We start from the raw sequence: 16512 nt of genomic DNA on the forward strand, positions 1-16512 counted from the left end.
GCTAGTGTAGCTTAACTAAAGCATAACACTGAAGATGTTAAGATGGACCCTAGAAAGTCCCACAAGCACAAAGGCTTGGTCCTGGCCTTACTATCAATTTTAACCCAATTTACACATGCAAGTCTCCGCACCCCTGTGAGAATGCCCTTAATCCCCCACCACATAGGGGAAAAGGAGCAGGTATCAGGCACGCAACCGCAGCCCAAGACGCCTTGCTAAGCCACACCCCCAAGGGAACTCAGCAGTGATAAACATTGAGCCATGAGCGCAAGCTCGACTCAGCCAGAGTTAAGAGGGCCGGTAAAACTCGTGCCAGCCACCGCGGTTATACGAGAGGCCCCAACTGATAGTCCACGGCGTAAAGCGTGATTAAAGGACGCCCACTACACTAGAGTCAAAACCCCCCTAAGCTGTCATACGCATTTGGAGGCTCGAAGCCCAACCACGAAGGTAGCTCTACCTACAAGGACCCCTTGAACCCACGACAACCGAGACACAAACTGGGATTAGATACCCCACTATGCTCAGTCATAAACTTTGGTGATAAATTACACATATCACCCGCCAGGGTACTACGAGCGCTAGCTTAAAACCCAAAGGACTTGGCGGTGCCCCAGACCCACCTAGAGGAGCCTGTTCTAGAACCGATAATCCCCGTTAAACCTCACCACTTCTTGTCATTTCCGCCTATATACCGCCGTCGTCAGCTTACCCTGTGAAAGACCAATAGTAAGCAAAAATGGCACACCCAAAAACGTCAGGTCGAGGTGTAGCGAATGAAGTGGAAAGAAATGGGCTACATTTTCTGACACAGAAAACACACGAATAACACTGTGAAACCAGTGATTGAAGGTGGATTTAGCAGTAAAAAGAAAATAGAGAATTCTTTTGAAGCCGGCTATGGGGCGCGCACACACCGCCCGTCACTCTCCTCAAAGGAATACCCCCAGTATATAAAAATATAACCCAAGCAAGAGGAGGCAAGTCGTAACATGGTAAGTGTACCGGAAGGTGCACTTGGAACAACCAAAATGTGGCTCAATAGAAAAGCACCTCCCTTACACCGAGGAGACATCTGTGCAAATCAGATCATTTTGAGCTAAATAGCTAGCCTCACCACAAACACACAAATAAATATTTATATATAACCCCCCATAAAAACAAAAAAAATAAACAAACCATTTAATTTCCCCAGTATAGGCGATAGAAAAGGACAAAACAGCGCAATAGAGAAAGTACCGCAAGGGAAAGCTGAAAGAGAAAATGAAACAACTTGTTAAAGCAACAAAAAGCAAAGATTAAATCTTGTACCTTTTGCATCATGATTTAGCCAGTTCTTGTCAGGCAAAGAGAACTTTAGTCTGACCCCCCGAAACTAGACGAGCTACTCCGAGACAGCCTAACAGGGCAAACCCGTCTCTGTGGCAAAAGAGTGGGAAGATCTCCGAGTAGAGGCGACAAACCTAACGAGCCTAGTAATAGCTGGTTGCTCAAGAAATGAATATTAGTTCAGCCTCAAGGCTTCTACTGTCAACCAGGTCATCACCAACAAAGACACCAAGAAAACCTTAAGAGTTATTCAAGAGAGGTACAGCTCCCTTGAAAAAGAACACAACCTTAACAGGCGGATAAAGATCATATTCAAACCAAAGGAAATTTGTTTCAGTGGGCCTAAAAGCAGCCACCTGCACAGAAAGCGTTAAAGCTCAGACAAAACTCCACCCTATTATCCCGATAAAACAATCACAATCCCYTAACTTACTGAGCTACTCTATACAACTATAGAAGCAATAATGCTAAATAGTAACANGAAGGCNCGACCTTCTTCCCAGCACATGTGTAAGTCAAGATCGGACTCACCGCTGNCAAATAACGGACCCACCAAAGAGGGAAATNCRGAATACCAATGAAACTCAAGAAAACCTGTAAAACACAACCGTTAATCCCACACAGGAGTGCTCACCAAGGAAAGACTAAAAGAAAAAGAAGGAACTCGGCAAACACGAGCCTCGCCTGTTTACCAAAAACATCGCCTCTTGCAAACAATGTATTAGAGGTCCCGCCTGCCCTGTGACCAAAAGTTTAACGGCCGCGGTATTTTGACCGTGCGAAGGTAGCGTAATCACTTGTCTTTTAAATGAAGACCTGTATGAATGGCATAACGAGGGCTCGACTGTCTCCTTTTTCCAGTCAGTGAAATTGACCTGCTCGTGCAGAGGCGAGCATAACCACATAAGACGAGAAGACCCTATGGAGCTTAAAACACAAGATCAACTATGCTATCAAGCCAACACACCAACAGGAATAACAGCTATAAGCATAATAGTACCTCTGATCCTAATGTTTTCGGTTGGGGCGACCACGGAGGACAAAAAAGCCTCCATGTCGACGGGGGCACTGCCCCTAAAACCTAGGGCGACAGCCCAAAGCAACAGAATATCTGACGAACAATGATCCAGGCCCAGCCTGATCAACGAACCAAGTTACCCTAGGGATAACAGCGCAATCCTTTCTAAGAGTCCATATCGACGAAAGGGTTTACGACCTCGATGTTGGATCAGGACATCCTAATGGTGCAGCCGCTATTAAGGGTTCGTTTGTTCAACGATTAAAGTCCTACGTGATCTGAGTTCAGACCGGAGTAATCCAGGTCAGTTTCTATCTATGCAGTGACCCTTCCTAGTACGAAAGGACCGGAAGGCTGGGGCCAATACTACAAGCACGCCCCACCCCAACCTAATGAAAACAACTAAAATAGGTAAAGGGGCACAAACCTTTCCCCTAAAACAGGGCAAGCTAAGATGGCAGAGCTTGGTAATTGCAAAAGGCCTAAGCCCTTTCCAACAGAGGTTCAAATCCTCTTCTTAGCTATGACCTCTCACCTGCTAACCTACCTAATCAATCCATTAGCATACATCATCCCCATCCTACTAGCAGTAGCATTCCTAACCCTTATTGAACGAAAAGTACTAGGCTACATACAACTACGAAAAGGCCCCAACATCGTTGGACCCTACGGCTTACTACAACCCATTGCTGACGGTATCAAGCTATTCATTAAAGAACCTGTCCCGCCTACCACAGCCTCCCCACTTCTATTCTTAGCAACTCCAATTCTAGCACTAACCTTAGCCCTCACCCTCTGAATACCCCTACCCATGCCCTACTCAATTGCAGACCTCAACCTAGGCATCCTATTTATCCTAGCCCTCTCCAGTCTAGCAGTCTACTCAATCCTAGGATCCGGCTGAGCCTCCACTTCAAAATACGCCCTCATCGGGGCACTTCGAGCAGTAGCACAAACAATCTCCTACGAAGTAAGCCTAGGCCTAATTCTCCTATGCATGATTGTCTTCACCGGCAATTTTACCCTTCACACCTTTAACACCGCACAAGAAGCAATCTGACTACTCGCCCCAGGCTGACCCCTCGCAGCAATATGGTATATTTCCACCCTTGCAGAAACAAACCGAGCCCCATTTGACCTCACAGAAGGGGAATCAGAACTAGTCTCTGGCTTCAACGTAGAATATGCAGGAGGACCATTCGCCCTATTCTTCCTAGCCGAATACGCCAACATTCTTCTAATAAACACCCTCTCCACAATCCTATTCCTCGGAGCCTACCACAACCCCATGTTCCCCGAAATAACAACCCTCAACCTCATAATTAAAGCCTCAATACTATCCATGCTATTCTTATGAGTCCGAGCCTCGTATCCACGATTCCGATACGACCAATTGATACATCTAGTATGAAAAAACTTTCTCCCCATCACCCTAGCCCTTGTCCTATGACACATTTCCCTCCCAATCGCCTCCGCTGGACTCCCACCACAAATCTAGCACAATATAGGAACCGTGCCTGAAGGCCAAGGGCCACTTTGATAGAGTGGATAATAGGGGTTCAAGTCCCCTCGCTTCCTTAGAAAAAAGGGATTCGAACCCATCCTCAAGAGATCAAAACTCTTGGTGCTTCCACTACACCACTTCCTAGTAAAGTCAGCTAATTAAAGCTTTTGGGCCCATACCCCAAACATGTTGGTTAAAATCCTTCCTTTATTAATGAACCCCTACGTATTTGCCATCCTGCTTTCAAGTCTAGGAATCGGAACCACCCTAACATTTGCAAGCTCCCACTGACTCCTAGCATGAATAGGCCTAGAAATCAACACACTAGCCATTATCCCACTAATAGCACAACAACACCACCCCCGAGCAGTTGAGGCCACAACCAAGTACTTTCTAACCCAAGCAACGGCCGCAGCCATAATTTTATTTGCTAGCACTACAAATGCCTGATTGACAGGAGAATGAAACATTCAAGAAATATCCAACCCCACAGCCCTAACCTTAATCACCATAGCCCTGGCCCTTAAAATCGGACTTGCCCCCATCCACTACTGATTGCCAGAAGTATTACAAGGCCTTGACCTCACCACAGGACTTATCCTCTCTACCTGACAAAAACTAGCCCCATTCGCCCTAATTTACCAAATCAGCCCAATAATAAACCCCACCCTTATAATCACCCTAGGCCTAGCCTCCACCATCGTTGGCGGATGAGGCGGATTAAACCAAACACAACTACGAAAAATCCTAGCATACTCATCCATCGCTCACCTAGGCTGAATAATAGTTATCATACAATACTCCCCCAGCCTCGCCATACTTAACCTAACCCTCTACATTATCATAACCACCGCAACTTTCCTGACATTCAAAAATGTGACCTCCACAAAACTAAACGCACTAGCCCTTACCTGATCGAAAACCCCCATAATAACCACAATAGCAATAATAACCCTACTTTCCCTAGGAGGCCTCCCTCCACTAACAGGCTTTATACCCAAATGACTCATCCTACAAGAACTAACCAAACAAAACCTCCCCCTCACAGCATCAATCATAGCTATAGCCGCCCTACTCAGCCTCTTCTTCTACCTACGAATATGCTATGCAATAACCTTAACAATCTCCCCCAACACTAACAACAACACCTCAACGTGACGCCAAAAATCATCACAGACTACCATAACCCTCTCCATCACCACCCTACTGGCACTAACATTACTACCAACCACACCTACAATTATAGCCCTAATAACATAAGGGGCTTAGGATAAGCCTTAGACCAAAAGCCTTCAAAGCTTTAAGCAGGAGTGAAAATCTCCTAGCCCCTGTTAAGACTTGCAGGACATTACCCCACATCTTCTGAATGCAACCCAGATACTTTAATTAAGCTAAAGCCTTTCCTAGATGAGAAGGCCTCGATCCTACAAAATCTTAGTTAACAGCTAAGTGCCCTATCCAGCGAGCATTCATCTACTTCCTCCCGCCAGGGAGGATAAAGGCTGGAGGAAGTCCCGGCAGGCGGCGAGCCCGCGTCTTCAGGTTTGCAATCTGATGTGGCCTCCACCACGGAACTTGGTAAGAAGAGGACTTTAACCTCTGTGCATGGGGCTACAATCCACCGCTTAAATACTCAGCCATCTTACCTGTGGCAATCACCCGTTGATTCTTTTCTACTAACCACAAAGATATTGGCACCCTGTATTTAGTATTTGGTGCCTGAGCAGGCATAGTCGGCACAGCCCTCAGTCTACTGATTCGTGCCGAACTAAGCCAACCCGGTGCCTTACTTGGCGATGATCAAATCTATAATGTTATCGTCACAGCCCACGCCTTTGTCATGATTTTCTTTATAGTAATACCCATCATAATCGGCGGATTCGGAAATTGACTGGTCCCCCTGATAATCGGAGCTCCAGATATAGCCTTCCCTCGCATGAATAATATGAGTTTCTGGCTCCTACCCCCATCCTTCCTTCTCCTTTTGGCCTCCTCTGGGGTAGAGGCCGGAGCCGGCACCGGGTGAACTGTCTACCCCCCTCTGGCAGGAAACCTAGCCCACGCAGGAGCCTCTGTAGACCTTACCATCTTCTCCCTACACTTGGCTGGGGTGTCGTCTATCCTAGGGGCTATTAATTTTATCACTACGATTATCAACATAAAACCTCCCGCAGTATTTCAGTATCAAACCCCCCTATTCGTGTGATCTGTACTAGTTACAGCTGTACTCCTCCTCCTATCACTACCAGTTCTAGCTGCAGGAATTACAATACTGCTGACAGATCGAAATTTAAATACCACATTCTTTGACCCCGCCGGAGGGGGAGACCCCATCCTGTATCAGCACCTGTTCTGATTCTTCGGCCACCCAGAAGTATATATTCTAATTTTACCTGGATTTGGCATGATTTCCCACATTGTAGCCTACTATGCAGGTAAAAAAGAACCCTTTGGATACATAGGCATGGTATGGGCTATAATGGCTATCGGCCTGCTAGGATTTATCGTGTGAGCCCACCACATGTTTACAGTTGGAATAGACGTAGACACACGGGCCTATTTCACCTCCGCCACAATAATCATTGCCATCCCAACAGGGGTCAAAGTCTTTAGCTGATTAGCCACCCTCCACGGCGGCTCAATCAAATGAGACACTCCCCTACTATGAGCCCTAGGCTTTATCTTCCTATTTACAGTGGGAGGCTTAACAGGAATTGTCTTAGCCAACTCATCCCTAGACATCGTGCTTCACGACACCTACTACGTTGTAGCACACTTTCACTACGTACTATCAATGGGGGCCGTATTTGCTATTATAGGGGCTTTCGTTCACTGATTCCCACTTTTCACAGGTTACACACTTCACAGCACCTGATCTAAAATCCACTTTGCTGTAATGTTCGTAGGCGTCAATTTAACATTCTTCCCCCAACACTTCCTAGGCCTCGCAGGCATACCCCGTCGATACTCAGACTACCCCGACGCCTACGCCCTATGAAACACTGTCTCCTCAGTTGGCTCATTAATCTCGCTTATCGCTGTAATTATGTTCTTATTCATTCTTTGAGAAGCATTCGCAGCTAAACGAGAAGTCCTATCAGTCGAACTTACAGCCACAAATGTTGAGTGACTTCATGGCTGCCCACCTCCATACCACACCTATGAAGAACCTGCCTTCGTGCAAGTACAATCAACCAACTAACCTCGAGAAAGGAAGGAATTGAACCCCCATTTACTGGTTTCAAGCCAGCCGCATAACCACTCTGCCACTTTCTTATCCCAATGAGACACTAGTAAAATTGCTATTACATTGCCTTGTCGAGGCAAAATTGCAGGTTAAAGCCCTGCGTGCCTTAAGTCCATGGACTAAATGGCACATCCATCACAATTAGGATTCCAAGACGCGGCCTCACCTGTTATAGAAGAACTTCTCCACTTTCATGACCACACACTAATGATTGTCTTCCTAATCAGTACTTTAGTACTTTACATTATTGTGGCCATAGTGTCAACTAAACTAACAAACAAATACGTACTAGACTCCCAAGAAATCGAAATTGTGTGAACAGTACTCCCAGCAGTAATCCTAATTTTAATCGCTCTACCCTCCCTCCGAATTCTCTACCTAATAGACGAAATTAACGACCCTCACCTAACAATCAAAGCTATAGGACACCAATGATACTGAAGCTATGAATACACAGACTACGAAAACTTAGGCTTTGACTCCTATATAATTCCCACACAAGACCTCACTCCCGGACAATTCCGACTACTAGAGACAGACCACCGAATAGTAGTACCCATGGAGTCCCCAATTCGAGTTTTAGTCTCTGCAGAAGATGTGCTCCACGCCTGAGCAGTACCCGCCCTAGGCATTAAAATAGACGCAGTACCAGGACGCCTAAACCAAACAGCCTTTATCACCTCACGACCAGGAGTTTATTACGGTCAATGCTCTGAAATCTGCGGAGCCAATCATAGCTTCATACCCATCGTCGTTGAAGCAGTCCCCCTAGAGCACTTCGAAAACTGATCTTCATTAATACTAGAAGAATCTTCACCAAGAAGCTAAATAGGGACTAGCGTTAAGCCTTTTAAGCTAAAGATTGGTGGCCCCCAACCACCCTTAGTGACATGCCCCAACTAAATCCCAGTCCATGATTTATAATTTTAGTTTTTTCATGACTTGTCTTCCTAATTATTCTACCACCCAAAGTTCTAAGCCACACCTTCACAAATGAACCTACCCATAAAAATGCAGAAAAAATTAAACCTGAACCCTGAACCTGACCATGATCCTAAGCTTTTTTGACCAATTCATGAGCCCCACACACCTGGGAATCCCTCTAATTGCCCTAGCACTTAGCCTCCCATGAATCCTCATCCCCACCCCCACTAACCGATGACTAAACAATCGCCTCTTGACCCTACAAGCCTGATTTATTAACCGATTCACACAACAACTCATGCTTCCTATCAATCTCGGCGGCCACAAATGAGCTGTCTTACTGACAGCCCTAATGCTACTTTTGATTACACTCAATCTACTGGGCCTACTTCCATATACCTTTACTCCTACAACACAACTCTCCCTCAACATGGGGTTCGCCGTCCCCCTATGACTGGCCACCGTGATTATTGGCATACGAAACCAACCCACCGCCGCCCTAGGCCACCTACTACCAGAGGGAACCCCAGTGCCCCTCATTCCAGTCTTGATTGTCATCGAAACAATTAGCCTATTTATCCGCCCCCTGGCCTTAGGCGTCCGACTCACAGCAAACCTAACTGCAGGCCATCTATTAATCCAACTAATTGCTACCGCCGCATTCGTACTCCTTCCAATAATGCCAACCGTGGCCATTTTAACATCAGTAGTCCTATTCCTACTAACCCTGCTAGAAGTAGCCGTGGCAATAATCCAAGCATACGTATTTGTTCTCCTACTAAGCCTCTACCTACAAGAAAACGTCTAATGGCCCGCCAAGCACACGCATATCACATGGTCGACCCCAGCCCCTGACCCCTAACCGGTGCAGTAGCTGCCCTCCTGATGACATCAGGACTTGCAGTCTGATTCCACTTTAACTCCACAGTACTTATAACAATAGGACTCGCCTTGCTTCTCTTAACCATGTACCAATGATGACGAGACATTATTCGAGAAGGCACATTTCAAGGACACCATACACCCCCTGTCCAAAAAGGACTCCGATATGGAATAATTTTATTTATCACCTCAGAAGTTTTCTTCTTTCTAGGCTTTTTCTGAGCATTCTACCACTCGAGCTTGGCACCCACACCAGAGCTAGGGGGATGCTGACCTCCCACCGGCATCATCCCACTAGACCCCTTTGAAGTACCACTACTCAACACAGCAGTACTACTAGCCTCCGGCGTTACAGTCACCTGAGCCCACCACAGCATCATAGAACGTGAACGCAAACAAACCATCCAAGCTCTGACCCTGACCATCCTGCTAGGGTTCTACTTTACAGCCCTGCAAGCGATAGAATACTACGAAGCCCCATTCACCATCGCCGACGGAGTGTACGGCTCCACCTTCTTCGTCGCAACAGGATTTCATGGACTCCACGTCATCATCGGCTCCACTTTCTTAGCGGTATGTCTTCTCCGACAAATCCAGTACCACTTTACATCTGAACACCACTTCGGATTCGAAGCTGCCGCATGATACTGACATTTTGTAGATGTAGTATGACTATTCCTCTACGTCTCTATCTATTGATGAGGATCATAACCTTTCTAGTATTAGCACTCAGTACAAGTGACTTCCAATCATTAAGCCTTGGTTAAAATCCAAGGAAAGGTAATGAATCTAGCTATAACAATCCTAGCAATTGCAATCGCCCTATCCTGCATCTTAGCAACTGTTGCATTCTGACTGCCTCAAATAAATCCTGACTCCGAAAAACTTTCTCCATATGAATGCGGCTTTGACCCCCTTGGATCCGCCCGCCTCCCCTTCTCACTACGATTCTTCCTGGTGGCAATCTTATTTCTGTTGTTCGACCTAGAAATTGCATTACTACTCCCCCTACCCTGAGGAGACCAACTAGCCTCCCCCACCACCGCCCTATTATGAGCAATAGCCATCTTAGTCCTACTAACCCTAGGTCTCATCTATGAATGAACCCAAGGAGGACTTGAATGGGCTGAATAGACGACTAGTCCAAAGTAAGACCGCTGATTTCGGCTCAACTAATTATGGTGCAAGTCCATAGTCGTCTTATGACCCCAGTACACTTCAGCTTCAGCTCTGCCTTCATACTAGGACTTATAGGATTGACCTTCCATCGAACCCACCTTCTCTCTGCCCTCCTCTGCCTAGAAGGAATAATATTATCCCTATTTATTGCCCTCTCCCTCTGGTCCCTCCAATTAGAATCAACCACCCATGCCACCGCCCCCATACTCCTACTTGCATTTTCGGCATGCGAAGCCGGAGCAGGCCTGGCCCTCCTCGTTGCCGCCACGCGAACGCACGGCACAGATCACCTCCAAAACCTAAACCTACTACAATGCTAAAAATCTTAATCCCGACATTAATGCTATTCCCCACAACATGACTTGCAACACCAAAATGACTATGAGCCACAACAACAGCCCAAGCCTTAATCATTGCCACCGCAAGCCTAACCCTACTCAACTGGAGCTCAGAAACTGGCTGAACTTCCACTAACCCCTACCTAGGCACGGATCCACTCTCCACCCCCCTACTAGTCCTAACATGCTGACTACTACCCCTAATGATTCTAGCAAGCCAAAACCACATTTCTCCAGAGCCCGTTAGTCGTCAACGAACCTACATCACCCTTCTAGTGTCTCTCCAACTATTCTTAATTATAGCCTTCGGGGCCACCGAAATCATCTTATTCTACATCATATTTGAAACCACACTAATCCCCACCCTGATTATTATCACACGATGAGGAAACCAAACCGAACGTCTCAACGCAGGCACCTACTTCCTATTCTACACACTAGCCGGGTCCCTCCCCCTACTAGTTGCCCTACTGATCCTACAAAAAGAAATAGGCTCCCTATCAATACTAATTATCCAATACATACAACCTGCCCCCCTATGCACCTGAGCCGATAAAATCTGATGAGCAGCCTGCTTAATTGCCTTCCTAGTAAAAATACCCCTCTACGGAGTCCACCTCTGATTACCAAAAGCACACGTAGAAGCCCCAGTTGCAGGATCTATAGTCCTAGCTGCCGTACTACTAAAACTAGGCGGTTATGGCATGATACGAATGATTATTATACTAGAGCCTGCATCCAAAAACCTTGCATACCCATTTATTATCCTGGCCCTATGAGGCATTATCATGACCGGATCAATTTGTCTACGACAGACAGATCTAAAATCCCTAATTGCTTACTCTTCAGTAAGCCACATGGGACTAGTAGTAGCGGGAATCCTCATCCAAACCCCCTGAGGCTTCACCGGAGCTATCATTTTAATGATCGCACACGGATTAGCATCTTCCGCATTATTCTGCCTAGCAAACACCAATTATGAGCGCCTCCACAGTCGAACCCTGCTTCTCGCACGAGGAATACAAGCCATCCTCCCCCTGATAGCTGCATGATGATTCATCGCCAACCTGGCCAACTTAGCCCTCCCTCCCCTCCCCAACCTTATAGGAGAACTAATTATCATCACCTCAATATTCAACTGATCAAGCTGAACAATTATCCTTACAGGGACCGGAACCCTTATCACCGCCAGCTATTCTCTCTATATGTATCTAATAACACAACGAGGCCCTGTAACCACCTTAATCACAGCAATTGAACCATCCCACACACGAGAACACCTACTCATGGCGCTACACCTAATCCCCATCATCATACTGACACTAAAACCAGAGCTCATGTGAGGTTGATGCTTCTGTAAACATAGTTTAAACAAAATATTAGATTGTGGTTCTAAAGATGGGAGCTAAACCCTCCTTGTTCACCGAGAGAAGCCAGGGGCACTAAGAACTGCTAATTCTTCAGCACCATGGTTCAAATCCATGGGTCACTCGGCTTCTAAAGGATAATAGCTCATCCGTTGGTCTTAGGAACCAAAAACTCTTGGTGCAACTCCAAGTAGAAGCTATGCATCCACCAACACTTATCTTTAACTCAACCCTCCTCATTATTCTTTTCCTCCTAACGTACCCCCTCATCGTCTCCCTCAATCCCAGCCCTCTTAACAAAAAATGAGCGACCACCCATGTTAAAACCGCAGTTCAAACGGCCTTCTACATCAGCCTGCTCCCCCTCGCAATATTCTTTGATCAAGGCATAGAAACCATCACCACCAACTGACACTGAATAAACATCGCCACCTTCAACATCAACGTCAGCTTCAAATTTGACCAATACTCAATTATTTTTACACCCGTCGCCCTCTACGTTACATGATCAATCCTAGAATTCGCTTCATGATACATACACTCAGACCCCAACATAAACCGATTCTTTAAATACCTACTCTTATTCTTAATCGCCATAATTACCCTAGTCACAGCTAACAATATATTCCAACTATTCATCGGCTGAGAAGGAGTAGGCATTATGTCCTTCCTGCTAATCGGATGATGATACGGACGTGCAGACGCCAACACTGCCGCCTTACAAGCCGTCATCTACAACCGAGTAGGAGACATTGGACTAATCCTAAGCATGGCATGATTTGCAATAAACATAAACACTTGAGAAATCCAACAAATATTCGCCTCCTCCCAAGACAACCCGGCAACCCTGCCACTCATAGGCCTAATCCTTGCCGCCACAGGAAAATCAGCTCAATTCGGCCTCCACCCCTGACTCCCTTCAGCAATAGAAGGCCCCACACCGGTCTCTGCCTTACTACACTCCAGCACTATGGTTGTAGCCGGCATTTTCCTACTAATCCGACTTCACCCCTTAATAGAACACAACCAACTTGCGCTAACCACCTGCCTGTGCTTGGGAGCCACCACCACCCTATTCACCGCCGCCTGTGCCCTCACTCAAAATGACATCAAAAAAATCGTAGCATTTTCTACATCCAGCCAACTAGGCTTAATGATAGTCACCATCGGCTTAAACCAACCCCAATTAGCTTTCCTACACATTTGTACCCACGCATTCTTTAAAGCAATACTATTCCTATGCTCCGGATCCATTATTCACAGCCTAAACGACGAACAAGACATCCGAAAAATAGGAGGCCTCCACACCATACTTCCATTCACCTCAACCTGCCTCACCATTGGCAGCCTAGCTCTCACCGGAATACCATTCCTCTCAGGATTCTTCTCAAAAGACGCTATTATTGAAGCTCTTAACACATCTCACCTAAACGCCTGAGCCCTTACCCTGACCCTTATTGCCACCTCCTTCACAGCCGTGTACAGCTTCCGAGTCATCTTCTTCGCCTCCATAGGATCCCCCCGATTCCTACCCCTATCCCCCCTCAACGAAAACAACCCAACAGTAATCAACCCAATCAAACGACTTGCCTGAGGAAGCATCCTCGCCGGACTATTCATTACCTCCAACTTCCTTCCAACAAAAACACCAATCATAACCATACCCACAACCCTCAAACTATCCGCACTACTGGTGACAACCTTAGGACTTCTCATAGCCCTAGAACTGACAAATCTGACAAACAAACAACTAAAAATCACCCCAACCCTCCCCCTCCACAACTTCTCCAACATACTAGGATATTTCCCATCAATCATCCACCGACTAGCCCCAAAAATCAAACTAAACCTAGGACAGACCATAGCAACCCACCTGATCGACCAAACATGACTAGAAAAAATAGGACCAAAAGGAGTCACAACCAACCAAATCCCAATGATTAAAGCCACAAACAATATCCAACAAGGCCTAATCAAAACATACTTAACAATTTTCTTCCTGACCACTGCACTGTCAATTCTCCTCATTACACTAATTTAGACAGCCCGAAGAGCCCCCCGACTGAGCCCACGAGTAAGCTCCAACACCACAAACAACGTTAACAACAAAACCCACCCCGACACTATCAACATAAACCCCCCTAAAGAGTACATAAACGCCACCCCACTAAAATCCCCACGAAGCAACGACAAATCCTTAAACTCATCAACAACCACCCAAGAACACGAATACCAATCATTACTCACCAAAGTGCCCACAATCAAAACACCCACAACATAAACCACAACATAAAACAACACCGATCAATCTCCCCATGTCTCAGGATAAGGCTCCGCAGCTAACGCCGCAGAATAAGCAAACACCACCAACATCCCACCCAGGTAAATTAAAAACAAAATTAATGAAAGAAAAGACCCCCCATGTCCAACCAAGATACCACACCCAACCGCAGCAGCCACAACCAACCCCAAAGCCGCAAAATAAGGGGCAGGATTTGAAGCCACCCCTACCAAACCCAAAACTAACCCAACTAAAACTAAAAAAGTAAAATAAAACATAATTTTTACTCGGACTCTAACCAAGACTAATGACTTGAAAAACCACCGTTGTTAATTCAACTATAAAAACCAATGGCTAACATCCGAAAAACACACCCCCTTCTTAAAATTATTAATGGAGCATTTATTGATCTTCCAGCACCCTCTAACATCTCCGTATGATGAAATTCTGGCTCACTCCTTGGCCTCTGCCTAATCACACAGATTCTAACAGGATTATTTCTCGCAATACACTACACAGCTGACATCTCAACAGCCTTCTCCTCCGTCGCCCACATCTGTCGAGATGTTAACTACGGATGACTAATTCGAAACATTCATGCAAACGGAGCCTCCTTTTTCTTCATCTGCCTCTACCTTCACGTAGCCCGAGGCATATACTATGGCTCATACCTCTACAAAGAAACCTGAAACATCGGAGTAGTTCTCCTACTCCTAACTATAATAACCGCCTTCGTAGGATATGTGCTCCCATGAGGACAGATATCCTTCTGAGGGGCCACCGTAATTACCAACCTTCTTTCCGCCTTCCCCTACATCGGGGACACCCTAGTACAATGAATCTGAGGTGGTTTCTCAGTAGACAACGCCACCCTAACCCGATTCTTCGCCTTCCACTTCCTTCTGCCATTCGTAATTGCAGGCGCAAGCATAATCCACCTCCTATTCCTTCATCAAACAGGATCAAACAACCCAACAGGATTAAACTCAGACGCAGACAAAGTACCATTTCACCCATATTTTTCATACAAAGACCTACTCGGATTCATCCTGATACTAATCGGACTCACCGCCATTGCACTCTTTTCCCCAAACCTCTTAGGAGACCCAGACAACTTCACACCCGCCAACCCCCTCGTCACACCCCCACACATCAAGCCAGAGTGATACTTCCTCTTTGCCTACGCCATCCTCCGATCCATCCCCAACAAACTAGGTGGGGTACTGGCCCTACTTTTCTCCATCCTAGTACTAATACTAGTACCAATCCTCCACACCTCCAAACAACGAGGAAACACATTCCGACCACTCTCCCAAATCCTCTTCTGAACCCTAGTAGCTGATATGTTAGTACTCACATGAATCGGGGGCCAACCAGTCGAACACCCATTCGTCCTAATCGGACAAGTTGCCTCCACGATCTATTTCGCCCTATTCCTAGTTGCTCTCCCCCTAACCGGTTGACTAGAAAACAAAATCCTAAACTGAAACTGCCCTAGTAGCTTAGACATCAAAGCACCGGTCTTGTAAACCGAAGACCGAAGGTTAAAATCCTTCCTAGCGCCACTCAGAGAAAAGAGAATTCAACTCTCACCCTTAACTCCCAAAGCTAAGATTCTACATTAAACTATTCTCTGAACAACACATAAAATGTACTATGTTTAATCCACATTAATTTCTAGCCACCATAAATCATTCACTTACTGTATTGAATTTTAAATGCAACAAAAACATAGTATGTTTAATCCACATTAATTTTTACACAACATTAAAGATAACTTGTATAACCAACAATAACCTACTTTTAAAAACATTAAATAAAAGTAGAACCGACCATCTATATTTCGTTAAAATATAAAGTTAATGAAGATGACGGATAATAATTGCAAGGTACATAGAATGAACTATTACTGGCTCTGGGTCTATTTCAGTCCATAAATGGTTATTTCCACATAACTGAACTATGTCTGGCATCTGATTAATGTTATAAGTATTATACAATCCGTGACCCCACATGCCAAGAATCTTGTCAACATCAGTTATTTTTTTAGGTTACCATTCACGTACATGTAAAAACTCCTCGACATGGAAAAATGGAAGTGGAACATGCTATTTTGTCCTATAAACAGCTGAATGAATGATTTAATGACATAAACATTATTACACTACATTAACCTAATACCACGGATTATACCTTCAACTCTCATACTACACCCTGATACTTCTTAAGCCAATTGTTCTACATTACACATTTATAACTTTGATGCTTATTCTCGACAAACCCCCTACCCCCTTACATTGAACAAGTTCTTGTACTTTCCTGTCAAACCCCAAAAGCAGGACTAACTCGCATCAACATGTTTTACCATCCCCGACTACATAAATATTTGTATCTATCATTATATTCGTATACATTATTACACAATCACACAAAATAATATATA

The 16512-nt window shown here is 45.4% G+C and overlaps 13 protein-coding genes across 13 annotated transcripts, besides 25 other annotated features; 12 read left to right on the top strand and 1 right to left on the bottom strand. All coding sequences in view use genetic code 2, as the record gives it.

The window, feature by feature from the left end:
• Nucleotides 1–68, top strand: a tRNA (tRNA-Phe).
• Nucleotides 69–1027, top strand: an rRNA (s-rRNA).
• Nucleotides 1028–1098, top strand: a tRNA (tRNA-Val).
• Nucleotides 1099–2795, top strand: an rRNA (l-rRNA).
• Nucleotides 2796–2870, top strand: a tRNA (tRNA-Leu).
• ND1 (NADH dehydrogenase subunit 1) lies at nt 2871–3845 on the top strand. The gene has a single exon. The coding sequence runs from the start codon at nt 2871–2873 to the stop codon at nt 3843–3845; it is 975 nt and encodes a 324-aa protein (NP_740231.1).
• A 9-nt stretch (nt 3846–3854) lies between these two features.
• Nucleotides 3855–3925, top strand: a tRNA (tRNA-Ile).
• Nucleotides 3925–3995, bottom strand: a tRNA (tRNA-Gln).
• Nucleotides 3995–4064, top strand: a tRNA (tRNA-Met).
• ND2 (NADH dehydrogenase subunit 2) lies at nt 4065–5110 on the top strand. The gene has a single exon. A coding segment is annotated over exon 1 (1046 nt).
• Nucleotides 5111–5182, top strand: a tRNA (tRNA-Trp).
• Nucleotide 5183: 1 nt separating this feature from the next.
• Nucleotides 5184–5252, bottom strand: a tRNA (tRNA-Ala).
• Nucleotides 5253–5254: 2 nt separating this feature from the next.
• Nucleotides 5255–5327, bottom strand: a tRNA (tRNA-Asn).
• A 33-nt stretch (nt 5328–5360) lies between these two features.
• Nucleotides 5361–5427, bottom strand: a tRNA (tRNA-Cys).
• Nucleotides 5428–5498, bottom strand: a tRNA (tRNA-Tyr).
• Nucleotide 5499: 1 nt separating this feature from the next.
• COX1 (cytochrome c oxidase subunit I) lies at nt 5500–7053 on the top strand. Its single transcript has one exon. The coding sequence runs from the start codon at nt 5500–5502 to the stop codon at nt 7051–7053; it is 1554 nt and encodes a 517-aa protein (NP_740233.1).
• A 3-nt stretch (nt 7054–7056) lies between these two features.
• Nucleotides 7057–7127, bottom strand: a tRNA (tRNA-Ser).
• Nucleotides 7128–7135: 8 nt separating this feature from the next.
• Nucleotides 7136–7207, top strand: a tRNA (tRNA-Asp).
• Nucleotides 7208–7221: 14 nt separating this feature from the next.
• On the top strand, nt 7222–7920 carry COX2 (cytochrome c oxidase subunit II). Its single transcript has one exon. It carries the CDS (start codon nt 7222–7224, stop codon nt 7918–7920), a length of 699 nt encoding a protein of 232 aa, NP_740234.1.
• Nucleotides 7910–7987, top strand: a tRNA (tRNA-Lys).
• Nucleotide 7988: 1 nt separating this feature from the next.
• ATP8 (ATP synthase F0 subunit 8) lies at nt 7989–8156 on the top strand. Its single transcript has one exon. The coding sequence runs from the start codon at nt 7989–7991 to the stop codon at nt 8154–8156; it is 168 nt and encodes a 55-aa protein (NP_740235.1).
• ATP6 (ATP synthase F0 subunit 6) lies at nt 8147–8829 on the top strand. The gene has a single exon. A coding segment is annotated over exon 1 (683 nt).
• On the top strand, nt 8830–9614 carry COX3 (cytochrome c oxidase subunit III). The gene has a single exon. A coding segment is annotated over exon 1 (785 nt).
• Nucleotides 9615–9687, top strand: a tRNA (tRNA-Gly).
• On the top strand, nt 9688–10036 carry ND3 (NADH dehydrogenase subunit 3). Its single transcript has one exon. A coding segment is annotated over exon 1 (349 nt).
• Nucleotides 10037–10106, top strand: a tRNA (tRNA-Arg).
• ND4L (NADH dehydrogenase subunit 4L) lies at nt 10107–10403 on the top strand. The gene has a single exon. It carries the CDS (start codon nt 10107–10109, stop codon nt 10401–10403), a length of 297 nt encoding a protein of 98 aa, NP_740239.1.
• On the top strand, nt 10397–11777 carry ND4 (NADH dehydrogenase subunit 4). The gene has a single exon. A coding segment is annotated over exon 1 (1381 nt).
• Nucleotides 11778–11846, top strand: a tRNA (tRNA-His).
• Nucleotides 11847–11914, top strand: a tRNA (tRNA-Ser).
• Nucleotides 11915–11987, top strand: a tRNA (tRNA-Leu).
• ND5 (NADH dehydrogenase subunit 5) lies at nt 11988–13829 on the top strand. The gene has a single exon. The coding sequence runs from the start codon at nt 11988–11990 to the stop codon at nt 13827–13829; it is 1842 nt and encodes a 613-aa protein (NP_740241.1).
• On the bottom strand, nt 13826–14347 carry ND6 (NADH dehydrogenase subunit 6). Its single transcript has one exon. It carries the CDS (start codon nt 14345–14347, stop codon nt 13826–13828), a length of 522 nt encoding a protein of 173 aa, NP_740242.1.
• Nucleotides 14348–14417, bottom strand: a tRNA (tRNA-Glu).
• Nucleotides 14418–14419: 2 nt separating this feature from the next.
• On the top strand, nt 14420–15560 carry CYTB (cytochrome b). Its single transcript has one exon. A coding segment is annotated over exon 1 (1141 nt).
• Nucleotides 15561–15633, top strand: a tRNA (tRNA-Thr).
• Nucleotides 15634–15635: 2 nt separating this feature from the next.
• Nucleotides 15636–15705, bottom strand: a tRNA (tRNA-Pro).
• Nucleotides 15706–16512: a D loop (control region).

The sequence above is a fragment of the mitochondrial genome of Polyodon spathula (assembly GCF_017654505.1).
Source record: "Polyodon spathula mitochondrion, complete genome".
Classification (NCBI taxonomy): domain Eukaryota; kingdom Metazoa; phylum Chordata; class Actinopteri; order Acipenseriformes; family Polyodontidae; genus Polyodon; species Polyodon spathula.